Source organism: Neoarius graeffei, chromosome 2 (genome assembly GCF_027579695.1).
Source record: "Neoarius graeffei isolate fNeoGra1 chromosome 2, fNeoGra1.pri, whole genome shotgun sequence".
Lineage (NCBI taxonomy): Eukaryota > Metazoa > Chordata > Actinopteri > Siluriformes > Ariidae > Neoarius > Neoarius graeffei.
The window spans coordinates 43,191,263-43,205,224 of NC_083570.1; the positions used below are offsets into that span (position 1 = coordinate 43,191,263).

Below are 13,962 nucleotides of genomic sequence, written 5' to 3' on the forward strand. Positions count from 1 at the left end.
CCGCTGCTTGACCTCCTGACCCCAGGGGAGGTCGGGTTTCAATCAGTAAAAGAAATGGTTAAATCGAGCATGCCAAGCTGTGCAGACTAAATAGGATCTCTTATTACGAGACCGCATTAATCATGGGCAAGCGTACATGAAGTAAAGTAATTCAGACCTGGGCTATATTTGTTTAATCAGTATCTATCAATACATCACACTACTAACACAAGATTATGGTTTTAGATTCAACAGGAAGATAACAATAAGCGAGTCACAGATTTGTGCTGTGTGGAATTTCCTGAAATGATTGTGTATCTATCTCAAAATAAAGTTGAATGAAAGTGAGCTGGAGCAGAATCAACTTCATTTCATAGTCATACATCATATTTCGTAACCACTTTACCTCACTTACATAGTCAGTTCCCTATAAAAAAACGAAATATTTTTTAAAATGATCCGTTTGCTAATTTGATTATCATAATCTCAAAAGGGAAGTGTAAAAGCCTCCACGTCTTTGTACTTCCTCTCTATTGTCACATCTGCCCCGGAGTCTGCTCTGGACTCCAAGATTCATCACAGCACACAAACATGGCAACCACAAAATACAAATCCCAACAGCTGTCACGTTCAAGTTCACCAAACTTCCAAGTACACGGACCTGTTCACAATAATAGTCGCACACACTGATCTTTTGCTACATCCCGGTTTCTAGTGTTCTGGATCATCTCCGATATGAATGACTGTTTGTAGCAGAGGCAACTCTGCTCTAAGACTACAAGGGAAGCCCAGCTTCCTGTAAAATGTCACGAAAAGGTTTGTCTGTTCAATATGTATTTACACTACTTAACTGTCTTATTCCAAATCAATATTTTGTGCTAGAAAATGCTTAGCTTTACGGCTAGTTCCTTCAGCAGTTATTTTTCGCTGGTCGTCATAATTTGATAACACAAGAAGCCTGTGGAAGCACGACCTACTAAAAACCCAGTGATGCTCAGCGTCTCTGTAGTTTAATGCCACTACGAGATGTGCTTTGATCTTAGTGCAGCAAAGCTAGACATTTATTGGACAATATGCTTTTAAAACGTAATTTCCAGACACCCGGGTTCACTGGGGGTCTACGGACAGTCGGTGACAGTAAGCCTGGACGCTGGGCTTCTGTATGATGATTGGAGGAACTCTCAAATCTCTTTTGAATGGCATGTGACTGACAGCGTTTTAAAATTATATGTCGCATCGAAGAGGTTCAAGCTTAGTCCATCAGCTAGTCTCGTTCTTTTCCTACTAATATACAGTTCCTATTTCCATTTGTATATACTGTAAATAAAACTGTAAATACAGTTTGAGAGTTTGTTACTTGCTTTCGTTTCGGTTCAGTAAAGGCTGTTTATTTTAAGAGGAAATCTAGCCAGCTAGCTAATGTTGCTGACCTGATTTTCGAGAAGACATCTGATGCTCTTCCTTACAAGGAGAGGCTCAAAATTAAACAACAGGGTGGATCAATGCCCAAGATCATCTCATCTCATTATCTCTAGCCGCTTTATCCTTCTACAGGGTCGCAGGCAAGCTGGAGCCTATCCCAGCTGACTACGGGCGAAAGGCGGGGTACACCCTGGACAAGTCGCCAGGTCATCACAGGGCTGACACATAGACACAGACAACCATTCACACTCACATTCACACCTACGGTCAATTTAGAGTCACCAGTTAACCTAACCTGCATGTCTTTGGACTGTGGGGGAAACCGGAGCACCCGGAGGAAACCCACGCGGACACGGGGAGAACATGCAAACTCCACACAGAAAGGCCCTCGCCGGCCACGGCGCTCGAACCTGGACCTTCTTGCTGTGAGGCGACAGTGCTAACCACTACACCACCGTGCCGCCCCTGCCCAAGATCAATTTAATTCAAAAGTCGGAGAGACACAATCGCTCATTTCAGCTGTCTTTGTATGACAAAGTAAACTGATTAACTGGGAGGGCTTTGACCAAAAGAATGTACTGTTGTCCTTGTGTCTTAATGAGACCATCCCAGGCATGTATTATTTGGTCAAAACTGGGTTTTGGAGATTTGGCCAACTTTGACAGGGCACATAAAAGGCATGAGAAAAGCAAAGAACACTTAAGTTCATGTACTTGGCAGAGTCAGAGTAGAACATGGCAGAATTCACATATAAATAACAACAAATTGGCAAATAATTGAAAAATTTTAGTGCGTAGACCCAAAACTGAGCTTCCCCTATTAGAAAGGCCACCAGCCGCCACTGGTTTGCAAATGGCCTGACTCTTGCCTGTTTTGTGGATACTATTTCGGATTATTTATCTGCCTGGTTATTGTTTATTAAATGAACTGAAACTATATTTGCATCCATAGAACTGCCTACGGAGCATGACCTCTGATTAAAGCTAGACGGCCTTTTGATTTCATAAAATCAGTGAAATTTAGTTCCCTCTGAAATTTGGTCATTGTGATACATGTTTATTTCTGTAATATCTAAAAAAAACCCAGGCCATTCTGTGGCTGGGAAGTTATTTAATTTGAGGGGGTTCCAGAGCAAATAATGTACATGAAATCACTCACATTGCACAGACAAGCAGACAGAGGAAGTCCGTGTGCGCATGCGCAGGTTTACCTGCTTATTTTTCTTTTGGATTTTACGGCAGCTGGCATCTAGAGATGCATTACTGCCATCTACAGGTTTACTTTGACCGTGCACTGACAGTTCCATCATTCTGTCGCTAAACGAACAGCTGATCACACCGAGGTGCTCGCTGAGCGCCGCTATTTATTAGTTTGGTCCTGCATTTCCTTTCTTTCGCAACATAACATCTTTTCTTCTCACGTTACATTACTGTAGTCGGGCTTTCATGTTTCACTCACATCCTCCATTGTTCTCTCCTGTCTCAAATTTGTATCCCACAGTGCTTTGCACAAATGGGAAAAACCCACCATGTGATGCATGACGTAGTATCTTGAATTGGGTCATGGTGAAGCAGGAAAAAATAGGGGAGAATTTAGGGCCATGTGGCCCAAAATTCATTAATTATTCTATTTTAAAAAATACTAATAAAATTGGAAGTCTGTGATTCGAATTCAGTATCTTTCAGGCCACTAAACAAAAATAATTGGGTGTCGGGGAAAATTCTTTTTATGACCTACACTTAAAATCTGAAAGGCAGTACAACTTTAATGCTTAAATTTCTGTAGGTGTCACCTAAACAAATCTTTGTCACTTTAACATTCCACAGTCTTATAAAATCCTGAGTGAAATAAACAGAATTGTTCGTTACCTTCCCTTTAATTGTTGGCTGAGCAAGCAGCTCAGGTGTGCACTTCACACCAGGGATAGCAGTCAGCGCTACAGGAAGCTCCTGCAGCAGAACACAGCCCATTCATTATCATTTGTAGGGTCAGTAGTTTTCTAGACATTTTGTAGAGGTTACACAATCAGAGTACTCCATGTACACATGTCCCGTGCAAATCAACATTTTCTGTTCTGCTTTCATTTTTAAAAATGTCCTCCAACAATTGTTTCACTTCCCCATAGCCGCTACGGTATTTGCTTCTTGTTTCAGAAGCAAAAATAACTTACATACTCTGACACTCATGTTCTACTGATATACACTGTAGATACAGTGTCTTGCAAAAGTATTCATCCCCCTTGCTGTTTGTCCTGTTTTGTCACATTACAAACTGGAACTAAAATGGATTTTTGGACGGTTAGCACCATTTGATTTACACAACATGCCTACAACTTTAAAGGTGCAAATTGTTGTGTTGTTTTTTTTTTTTTTTTAAACTGACACAAATGATAATTAAGATGAAAAAACAGAAATCTGGAGTGTGCATAGGTATTCACCCCCTTTCGTATGAAACCCCTAAATAAGAGCTGCTCCAACCGATTCACTTCATAAGTCACATAATTAGTTGATTAAGATCCACCTGTGTGCAAAGTGTCACATGACCTGTCACATGATGTCTGTATAAATCAACCTGTTCTGGAAGGACCCTGACTCTGCAACACTACTAAGCAAGCAACATGAGAACCAAGGAGCCTCCAAACAGGTCCGAGACAAAGTTGTGGAGAAGTATACAGTGGTGCTTGAAAGTTTGTGAACCCTTTTGAATTTTCTATATTTCTGCATAAATATGATCGAAGACATCATCAGATTTTCACACAAGTCCTAAAAGTAGATAAAGAGAACGCAGTTAAATAAATGAGACAAAAATATTATACTTGGTCATTTATTTAGTGAGGAAAATGACCCAATATTACATATCTGTGAGTGGCAAAAGTATGTGACCCTTTGCTTTCAGTATCTGGTGTGACCCCTTTGTGCAGCAATAACTGCAACTAAACGTTTGCGGTAACTGATGATCAGTCCTGCACACCGGCTTGGAGGAATTTTAGCCCGTTCCTCCGTACAGAACAGCTTCAACTCTGGGATGTTGGTGGGTTTCCTCACATGAACTGCTCGCTTCAGGTCCTTCCACAACATTTCCATTGGATTAAGGTCAGGACTTTGACTTGGCCATTCCAAAACATTAACTTTATTCTTCTTTAACCATTCTTTGGTAGAATGACTTGCGTGCTTAGGGTTGTTGTCTTGCTGCATGACCCACCTTCTCTTGAGATTCAGTTCATGGACAGATGTCCTGACATTTTCCTTTAGAATTCGCTGGTATAATTCAGAATTCATTGTTCCATCAATGATGGCAAGCCGTCCTGGCCCAGATGAAGCAAAACAGGCCCAAAGCATGATACTACCACCACCATGTTTCACAGATGGGATAAGGTTCTTATGCTGGAATGCAGTGTTTTCTTTTATCCAAACATAGCGCTTCTCATTTAAACCAAAAAGTTCTATTTTGGTCTCATCCGTCCACAAAACATTTTCCAATAGCCTTCTGGCTTGTCCATGTGATCTTTAGCAAACTGCAGGTGATCAGCAATGTCCTTTTTGGAGAGCAGTGGCTTTCTCCTTGCAACCCTGCCATGCACACCATTGTTGTTCAGTGTTCTCCTGATGGTGGACTCATGAACATTAGCCAATGTGAGAGAGGCCTTCAGCTGCTTAGAAGTTACCCTGGGGTCCTTTGTGACCTCGCCGACTATTACATGCCTTGCTCTTGGAGTGATCTTTGTTGGTCGACCACTCCTGGGGAGGATAACAATGGTCTTGAATTTCCTCCATTTGTACACAATCTGTCTGACTGTGGATTGGTGGAGTCCAAACTCTTTTGAGATGGTTTTGTAACCTTTTCCAGCCTGATGAGCATCAATAACGCTTTTTCTGAGGTCCTCAGAAATCTCCTTTGTTCGTGCCATGATACACTTCCACAAACATGTGTTGTGAAGATCAGACTTTGATAGATCCCTGTTCTTTAAATAAAACAGGGTGCCCACTCACACCTGATTGTCATCCCATTGATTGGAAACACCTGACTCTAATTTCACCTTCAAATTAACTGCTAATCCTAGAGGTTCACATACTTTTGCCACTCACAGATATGTAATATTGGATCATTTTCCTCAATAAATAAATGGCCAAGTATAATATTTTTGTCTCATTTGTTTAACTGGGTTCTCTTTATCTACTTTTAGGACTTGTGTGAAAATCTGATGTTGTTTTAGATCATATTTATGCAGAAATATAGAAAATTCTAAAGGGTTCACAAACTTTCAAGCACCACTGTAGATCAGGGTTGGGTTATAAAAAATATCCTAAACTTTGAATATCCCAGGGAGCACCATTAAATCCATTATAGCAAAATGGAAAGAACATGGCACCACTACAAACCTGACAAGAGAAGGCCACCCACCAAAACTCACAGACCGGGCAAGGAGGGCATTAATCAGAGATGCAACAAAGACACCAAAGAGAACACTGAAGGAGCTGCAAAGATCCACAGCGGAGATGGGAGTATCTGTCCATAGGACCACTTTAAGCCATACAATCCACAGAGTGGGGCTCTATGGAAGAATGGCCAGAAAAAAAATCATTGCTTAAAGAAAAAATAAGAAAACACATTTGGAGTTTGCCCAACAGCATGTGGTAGAGTCCCCAAAACACATGAAAGAAGATTCTCTGGTCAAATGAGACTAGAATTGACATTTTTGGCCGTCATGGGAAATGCCATGTGTGGCACAAACCCAACACCCTGAGAACACCATTCCTACAGTGAAACATGGTGGTGGCAGCATCATGCTGTGGGGATATTTTTCATCTGCAGGGACAGGAAAGCTGGTCAGGACTGAAGGAAAGATGGATGGCACTAAATACAGGGCAATTCTGGAGGAAAACCTGTTTGAGTCAGCCAGAGGTTTGAGACTGGGACGAAGGTTCACATTCCAGCAGGACAATGACCCTAAACATACTGCTAAAGCTACACTGGAATGGTTTAAAGGGAAACATTTAAAATGTCTTGGAATGGCCTAATCAAAGCCCCGACCTCAATCCGATTGAGAATCTGTGGCATAACTTGAAGATTGTTGTACACCAACACAACCCATCTAACCAGAAGGAATTGGAGCAGTTTTGCCTTGAGGAATGGGCAAAAATCCCAGTGGCTAGATGTGCTAAGCTAATAGAGACATACCCCAAGAGACTTGCAGCTGTAATTGCAGCAAAAAGTATTGACTTTGAGGGATGAATATCTATGCACACTCCAGATTTCTGTTTTTTTTTATCTTATTGTTTGTGTCACAATAGAAAACAATATGCACCTTTAAAGTGGTAGACATGTTGTGTAAATCAAACGGTGCTACCCCCCCCCAAAAAAAATCCATTTTAATTCCAGCTTGTAATGCAATAAAACAGGACAAACACCAAGGGGAGATGAATACTTTGCAAGACACTATATTTAGTAGAACAGATTTATTATATTATTTACTAATTACGATGTTTCCTGTAGTACAGGGGTACACAACTCGTAAATTAAATTCCATAAACCATGACCTGACAACATCCCTGTTTATCCAATTTGCTATAAAATTCCATGTTTGTTCAAGTGGACTTAATCAGTCAGAATTTATTACAGAAAGGAGTAGGATCTAAGGGCCAAAGGTTTGTATGATAAATGAATATTCTGTTTGTAGTGCTTTATCAAAGGACTATGTTGAAATTACCTTCTTCTCAAACACGGAGGAGTATGGAAGCACTTTATTCAGACTGAGAGGCTGCTGACAGCACATCCTGTATAGAGAACCTATGTTGAAAGAAGGTTGGTTAGGAACTCATATGGTTACACTGCCTTAGTTCATTCAATTCTACATACAGCACGCACACGCACATCACCCATTCCTACTTACCCAGAATAAACTCCTGAATCTGATCGAAAGCACTAAAGCTCATCATGTTCTCACTAATCCAGTAGATGATCTGGACAGGGAATGCACCGCAAATTAAAATTCTCATCATGATCTCTTTCCCATTTTCACCACACACATGGAAAATGTTTACACTCTAGCCAATCCTTCGTGCTGGAAGTCAGACATCTAGCTTTTGTGACAATCTGATAGGTTTCATCATTAAATGTACCCAAGAAGAAGTGTCTACATTCACAGAAAGGGGGTATCTGATCAATAGTGCAAAGACCTTCCATCAACAGTTCTTCTTGTAGCCTCTTCACCATCTTGTTTACTCACCACTAACTACTGCAAACAAAAAACTTGGTTCACCAACTTGGAAACTTGCACATGCAGGTGTATATACGCCCAAGTGTGGACACCCAATCAGATTGCACCCTTCAGGATCCTGAAGCTTGTGGCCAGAAAAGTGTGCAAAAGATGCATGGCAGATCTTTTGTACATTTGGATTGCCAAGAATATACTGTATAATTTACAGAAAATTGTGAAACATTTATAATAAGCAACTGTAATATCTTACATTAGTATAAAATAACACACTACCCAGTACATTTACTCATTTGGTTGCTGCAGGATACAGCTGAGGACTCAATCGATGCAGTTTAGTTGTACTGGGATTTTACATGCAATCTTCTTATCTATGAACTGAAACCTTAACCCCTGAGCCAACACAATGAGCTCAACAAGTTTGCACTGATTCAATGCAACCTTTTAGTGGAGTTAATTCAGTTGCAGAAGTAGTGGAATCAGTGCAAGTTAATCGTGTTGTTGTGGTGGTGGATCAGTGGTTAAGACTTTGAGTCACAAATGAGAAGGCTGTGTGTTCAAATCCCAACACGCCGAGTGGTCATGGATAGGCAAGACCCTTAACCATCAACTTAGTTCATCAGCCAAATGAACAAGGGATCCAGGGTTGTGTTATTTCATAGAACTGAGATATTACAGTAAGTTCCTGTAAATGTTTTATAGGTGTTTACTGTGAACATTACAGTACTTTACCGGCAATCCAAGTTGACAGTAAATTACTGTAAAATTTACACCATCTCCCCCCCCCCCAAAAGTGTTATACTTTGTGAGTTTGTATCATGCAAAGCTCTCATTTACAGTGGAACTCTAGCCAAAGATAAGTATTCCACACAAACCCAAACTGATTCGCTTTGCTTCTCGTACTAAATTCACAAACTGAAAAGCATTCAGAGCTTCTTTCCCTCCCTCATCTTCTCACCTCCTTTTCTAGGTCCTGGTTAGATTCAGGGTGGACCAGCAAACAGTGCAGTGCAGCAAGACGTTGTGCTTCGGGCCGATCAGGGCTAAGCAGCCGAAGCAGGAAATCATAGTTGAGGTCCATGGTGTACATCCTGCCCATCCCCCCATCCAGCAGCTTGTCACTGGAAATGTTCATTAAAACACTGTTGACTCCCAGTGCATCCATATGGGCATCAGCACCTGCAGGCCAAGAAGCATAATGTAGGGCATGAACTACCACACATACGGTATACTGACAAACATTCAAAACAGGTACATTCGCTACAAGAATAACCATCGCGTCTTAAATGTTTGCTAATACAGCCTTTAATGGAACAAAAGTATGCCGAGTTGTCCAATAGGTTTGCTCCACTCTGTAAGATGATCACTGAGGAACCTGCTGAAAGTGCTCTGGTTATAGTAGACTCCTTTCTAATGCAAGTGAATCTTAAGTCATACCAGTGACTGTAGTTAGCTGTATAGCAAGAGCCAGTACACACGATGCCATGGCCTAATGGTTAGAGAAGCAGCTTTGGGATCAAAAGGTTGCTGGTTCGATTCCCTGGACCAGCAGGAATGGCTTGAGCAAGGCACCTAACCCCAGGCTGTTCTGGATAAGAGCATCTGCTAAATGTCTGTAATGTTGCACATAATCTTAAGGTTTTATGCAAGTACAAGTTCTCCAAAATAATCTCACATAGTTACTGGAGACTTGTACCTTCAGAGAACTTCTGCTGTAATCATAAATACTTGTTCCAAGACTTTTATTTACAAAATGCTCATGGTGAACAACCTTTATGCATTCGGTGCTCTTTTCCTTCCCTCTTCAACACCTGTATATTGTATTGCTTTATAATCCCACTATCCAGTGTCACCCAAATCAGATTGTTTCCCTTTTGAGTCTGGTTCCTCTCAAGGTTTCTTCCACATGGACCTTCAGCATGTCACCATCACCTCTGGCCTGCTCATTAGGGAGCCAAATCTACATGCAGATTTCTGTAAAGCTGCTACTTTGTGACAACAGCTATTGCTACAAGAGTGCTCTGAAAGCACAATATCCCCCACTGGCAACTATGCCATAACCCTGGTAAAATACGACTGAATTGAACGAAATTACAATATGCGTATTACCGACATATAACAAAGAATCCGGTCAAGTTTCGTGAAATTCCTCCAAAAATTGAGAGAGGAGTTGATTTGAGCAATGTGACTACCCTTCCTGGGACGGATGGACAGACAGACATCACCACAACATACCACTTCGGGCCTTTCGGACAGCGGGGGATAAAAATTGTGAGGGGAGTTGATTTCAGAAAGCAAGCACACCTTTTACTCTGGTAAAAAATTTGCCCAAATTAAACGAAATTTCAACATGCGTATAATGGTCATATAACAAAGCCTTCTGCCAAGTTTGGTGAAATTCCTCCACAAATTGTGAGAGGAGTTGATTTCAGAAGAACGTCCACCCTCATGAAACTGTCAAAGTGCAAATTGTTTATCAAGGGTCAAAACTCTGGGAAAATTTTCACAAATGAAATTAAATCGCAATATGCATATTACCGTCATATAACAAGGCCTTTTGCCAAGCTTCAAGAAATTCGTCCAAAAATTGAGACAGGAGTTGATGTCAGAAGGCGAGCACACCTTCATGAAATTGTGAAAGTACAAGGTTGTTAATCAAGGGCTGTAACTCTGGTAAAATGCGACTGAATTGAACAAAATAACAATATGCATACTAATGACATGTAAAAAAGCCTTTTGCCAAATTTGGTGAAAATCCTCCACGAATTGTGAGAGGAGTTGATTTCAGAAGGAAAACACTCTCATGAAATTGTCAAAGTATAATTTTGTTAATCAAGGGCTGTAACTCTGGTAAAATGTGACCCAATTTAACACAATTACAGTTTGTGTATTACTGACATATAACAAAGAATCCTGCCAAGTTTTGTGAAATTCCTCCAAAAATTGTGAGAAGAGTTGATTTCAGAAGGTGAGTACCCTTCCCAGGAGGGAGGGAGGGACGGAAATCGCTACGACATAATCCCCCTTCAGGCCTTTCAGCTAGCGGGGGATAAAAATTGCAATACAAATAAAACTGAACTTGAAGTGCACAATTACATTCAGTCAGTGACTTAGGAACTTGCTTCTTTTTAGTAAACACAGTCAGCTCTTATTTACCTTATTGTAATACAATCAATCGGTCACTTTCTCAGCGAGTGATTAGTTTCTCCCTGGAAGGTGCATGTGTCAGTGGCCACCATCAGCAGAAATCTGAGCTACTCACCTGACAGGAAGAGGCTATGACAGAGCAGGTCTTGCTGTCTGCAGTTGATCAGATGAAGGAAGTGTCCAGCAAGATAAACTACAACATAATGACCTGTGGGAGAGTTTTAGATATTATACAACCCCAAATCAGGAAAAGTCAGGGTGGTATTGAAAGTGGGGGGAAAAAAAAAAAGGCAGTGGTTTCTAAGTATACTTTGACGTTCATTGCAGAGAGTATGAACAGAAGATATTTCATGTTTCATCTGGTCAACTTCATTTCATTTGTGAATATACAGTACCAGTCAAAAGCTTGGACACACTTTAATTCAAATGTTATTTTTTCCTTTATTTTTATTAATTAAAAGTCATTTCACGTCAAAGTAACGATGGACGTCGTTTCTCTTCACTTAGTTGAGTGGTTCTTGACATAATATGGATTACTACAGTTGTGGAATAGAGCTATTTACTGTATTTTTATTATTTACTATTTACTGCTTGATCTCAAACACATTAAAGGGCTGATGACACGAACATGACTCTATGCAATTTCTTAAATAAACTATACAACATGGCAAACATGTTAGATTTCTGTTATAATTACGTGAAAAGAAGCTGTTGTTACGCGAATATCCAACTTTTAATTGCACAGCGCAAGAAAACTGGGTCCGTGGCTCGCGGCTATGTTGTGACGTCAGCGGAAGAACACGCTGCGGTTCACTGGCTGTCTACTCAATGGAAATGGCGCATGAAAACGCCGGTGAACTCTCTAGTGCTAGCTCTTCCTTTTCTGGGAGTCTAGAATTGTGTTGATCTCTTCCGAATAGAATCTATGATAGCCTACCCTCTTTACCCTTTGCCTCTCGTTGCTAGGCGGCAGTTACATGAAAGCCGCAAGCTTTCACAAGCAAATACATGACTGATATCACGCTGACTTTATGATTACATTTATGATTATCATGTAGAATCTATAGCTCTACGTACCTTTATCTTATGTCGTTTCACAACACATGTTCTGACAGGAGGACTGTCTTTGGATCCGGCATAGCTACTAGTAGACCCCCTCCGGAATACTGGCAGTCTTGCCAGATTGGGAGGTTTCCCGCCCAGTTGGGCGGTTTCAAGTGCATTTTGGTGGGTTTTGAACATATTTTGGGCTGGAAAACGTCAGCAGTATCTGTTGCCAGTTACTGCTGATGTTTTCCAGCCCAAAATATGTTCAAAACCCAACAAAATGCACTTGAAACCGCTCAACTGGGCGGGAAACCTCCCAATCTGGCAACACTGTGTAGGCACTGCTGATGGTAGTAACACACGTTTGTGCTGAACTGAACACCCAAGAGATTCTTTTAAGCTGGGAAGGGTGTCAAAACAATCCAAATCGAAGTGTTCAGAGCACAGGACGGATGTTGGTGAGGGCTCCCACTTGTCACGAGTGCGCCTGACTTGCTTCACCCACTTCGCATGCAGCTCGGGATCTCTGGGAAACTTGAATAAACTTACCCCATCCTTGTGGGTTTTGGAGCAAAAGCCGGCAACACAATGCGAAGGCATAATAACTATATATGTCTAATAAAAATACTAATAATGATAAACTGAACACCTGTCGCATCAACAACAAACTGGTAAGTTAGGAGGAAGGTTCTTTCGCTGACGTCATATAGCCCCTCCTCCTCTTTCGTCTCCTGGGTGCTGCAGCCCCGTCAAATTTGTCCAAATAGCCGCGTTTTTTATCATAACTTGTAAAATAGGCGCCTTCGTGAATTAATATATGGATCATCGGGAATTACTTTTTATGTTATAAAACATTGCCAAAGATGTCAAAAACGTGTGATCAGCACTTTAAGGAGGCAAGACATTCCAGTAATTAACTTTTAATGAGGCACACCTATTAATTGAAAAGCATTCCAGGTGACTACCTCATGAAGCTGGGTAAGACAATGCCAATAGTGTACAAAGCGTCATCAAGGTAAACGCTGGATACTTTGAAGAATCTAAAATATGAAACATTTTGTTTTTAACAGTTTTTTGTTTACCACATAATTTCATACATGTTCCATATGTTATTTCATAGTTTTGATATTTTCAGTATTGTTCGACAGTGTAGAAGAGTTAAAATATAGAAAAACCTATGAATCAGTACAGGTGTCCAATCTTTTGTCTGATACTGTACATCTACCGGTATTCCTGCGTTTCAGGCCTGCAACACATTCCAAAAGAAAAAAAAAGTTGGGATGGGGAAAATTTAGGTCTAGTAACGAGGTAAAACAATTCAATAATTATGTGATTTGAAACAGGTAATCATGATTTGGTACAAAATCAGTATCCAGGAAAGGCCTAGTCTTTGAGGAGTAAGGATGGGCCGAGTATCTCCAGTTCGTCAACAAACGTGTGAGAAAATTATTGAAATGTATTGTTTAAAAACAATGTTCCTCAAACAAAGATACTATAGAATTTGGATATTTCACCCTCTATATTTCACAGTCAGAGGTGGACAAAGTACCCAACTTCATTACTTAAGTCAAAGTACATATACAGTGGTGCTTGAAAGTTTGTGAGCCCTTTAGAATTTTCTATATTTCTGCATAAATATAACCTAAAACATTATCAGATTTTCACACAAGTCCTAAAAGTAGATAAAGAGAACCCAGTTAAACAAATGAGACAAAAATATTATACTTGGCCATTTATTTATTGAGGAAAATTATCCAATATTACATACCTGTGAGTGGCAAAAGTATGTGAACCTCTAGGATTAGCAGTTAATTTGAAGGTGAAATTAGAGTCAGGTGTTTTCAAATCAATGGGATGACAATCAGGTGTGAGTGGGCACCCTGTTTTATTTAAAGAACAGGGATCTATCAAAGTCTGATCTTCACAACACATGTTTGTGGAAGTGTATCATGGCACGAACAAAGGAGATTTCTGAGGACCTCAGAAAAAACGTTGTTGATGCTCATCAGGCTGGAAAAGGTTACAAAACCATCTCGAAAGAGTTTGGACTCCACCAAGCCACAGTCAGACAGATTGTGTACAAATGGAGGAAATTCAAGACCATTGTTACCCTCCCCAGGAGTGGTTGACCAACAAAGATCACTCCAAGAGCA

General features: G+C 40.5%; 2 protein-coding genes across 2 annotated transcripts in view; one reads left to right on the forward strand and one right to left on the reverse strand.

Moving 5' to 3' along the window:
* ccdc146 (coiled-coil domain containing 146) overlaps nucleotides 1-13,962 on the forward strand; it is a 121,954-nt gene that overhangs the window by 101,432 nt on the left and 6,560 nt on the right. The window lies entirely within an intron of this gene.
* Nucleotides 1-13,962, reverse strand: part of gsap (gamma-secretase activating protein) — a 119,905-nt gene that overhangs the window by 27,013 nt on the left and 78,930 nt on the right. The window contains exons 15-19 of the mRNA XM_060914273.1: nucleotides 10,878-10,970; nucleotides 8,574-8,794; nucleotides 7,292-7,361; nucleotides 7,109-7,188; nucleotides 3,270-3,350 (exon numbers count right to left, since the gene is read on the reverse strand). Of these exons, the coding sequence (XP_060770256.1) occupies nucleotides 3,270-3,350; nucleotides 7,109-7,188; nucleotides 7,292-7,361; nucleotides 8,574-8,794; nucleotides 10,878-10,970 (545 nt within the window). The remainder of the gene's footprint in view (nucleotides 1-3,269; nucleotides 3,351-7,108; nucleotides 7,189-7,291; nucleotides 7,362-8,573; nucleotides 8,795-10,877; nucleotides 10,971-13,962) is intronic.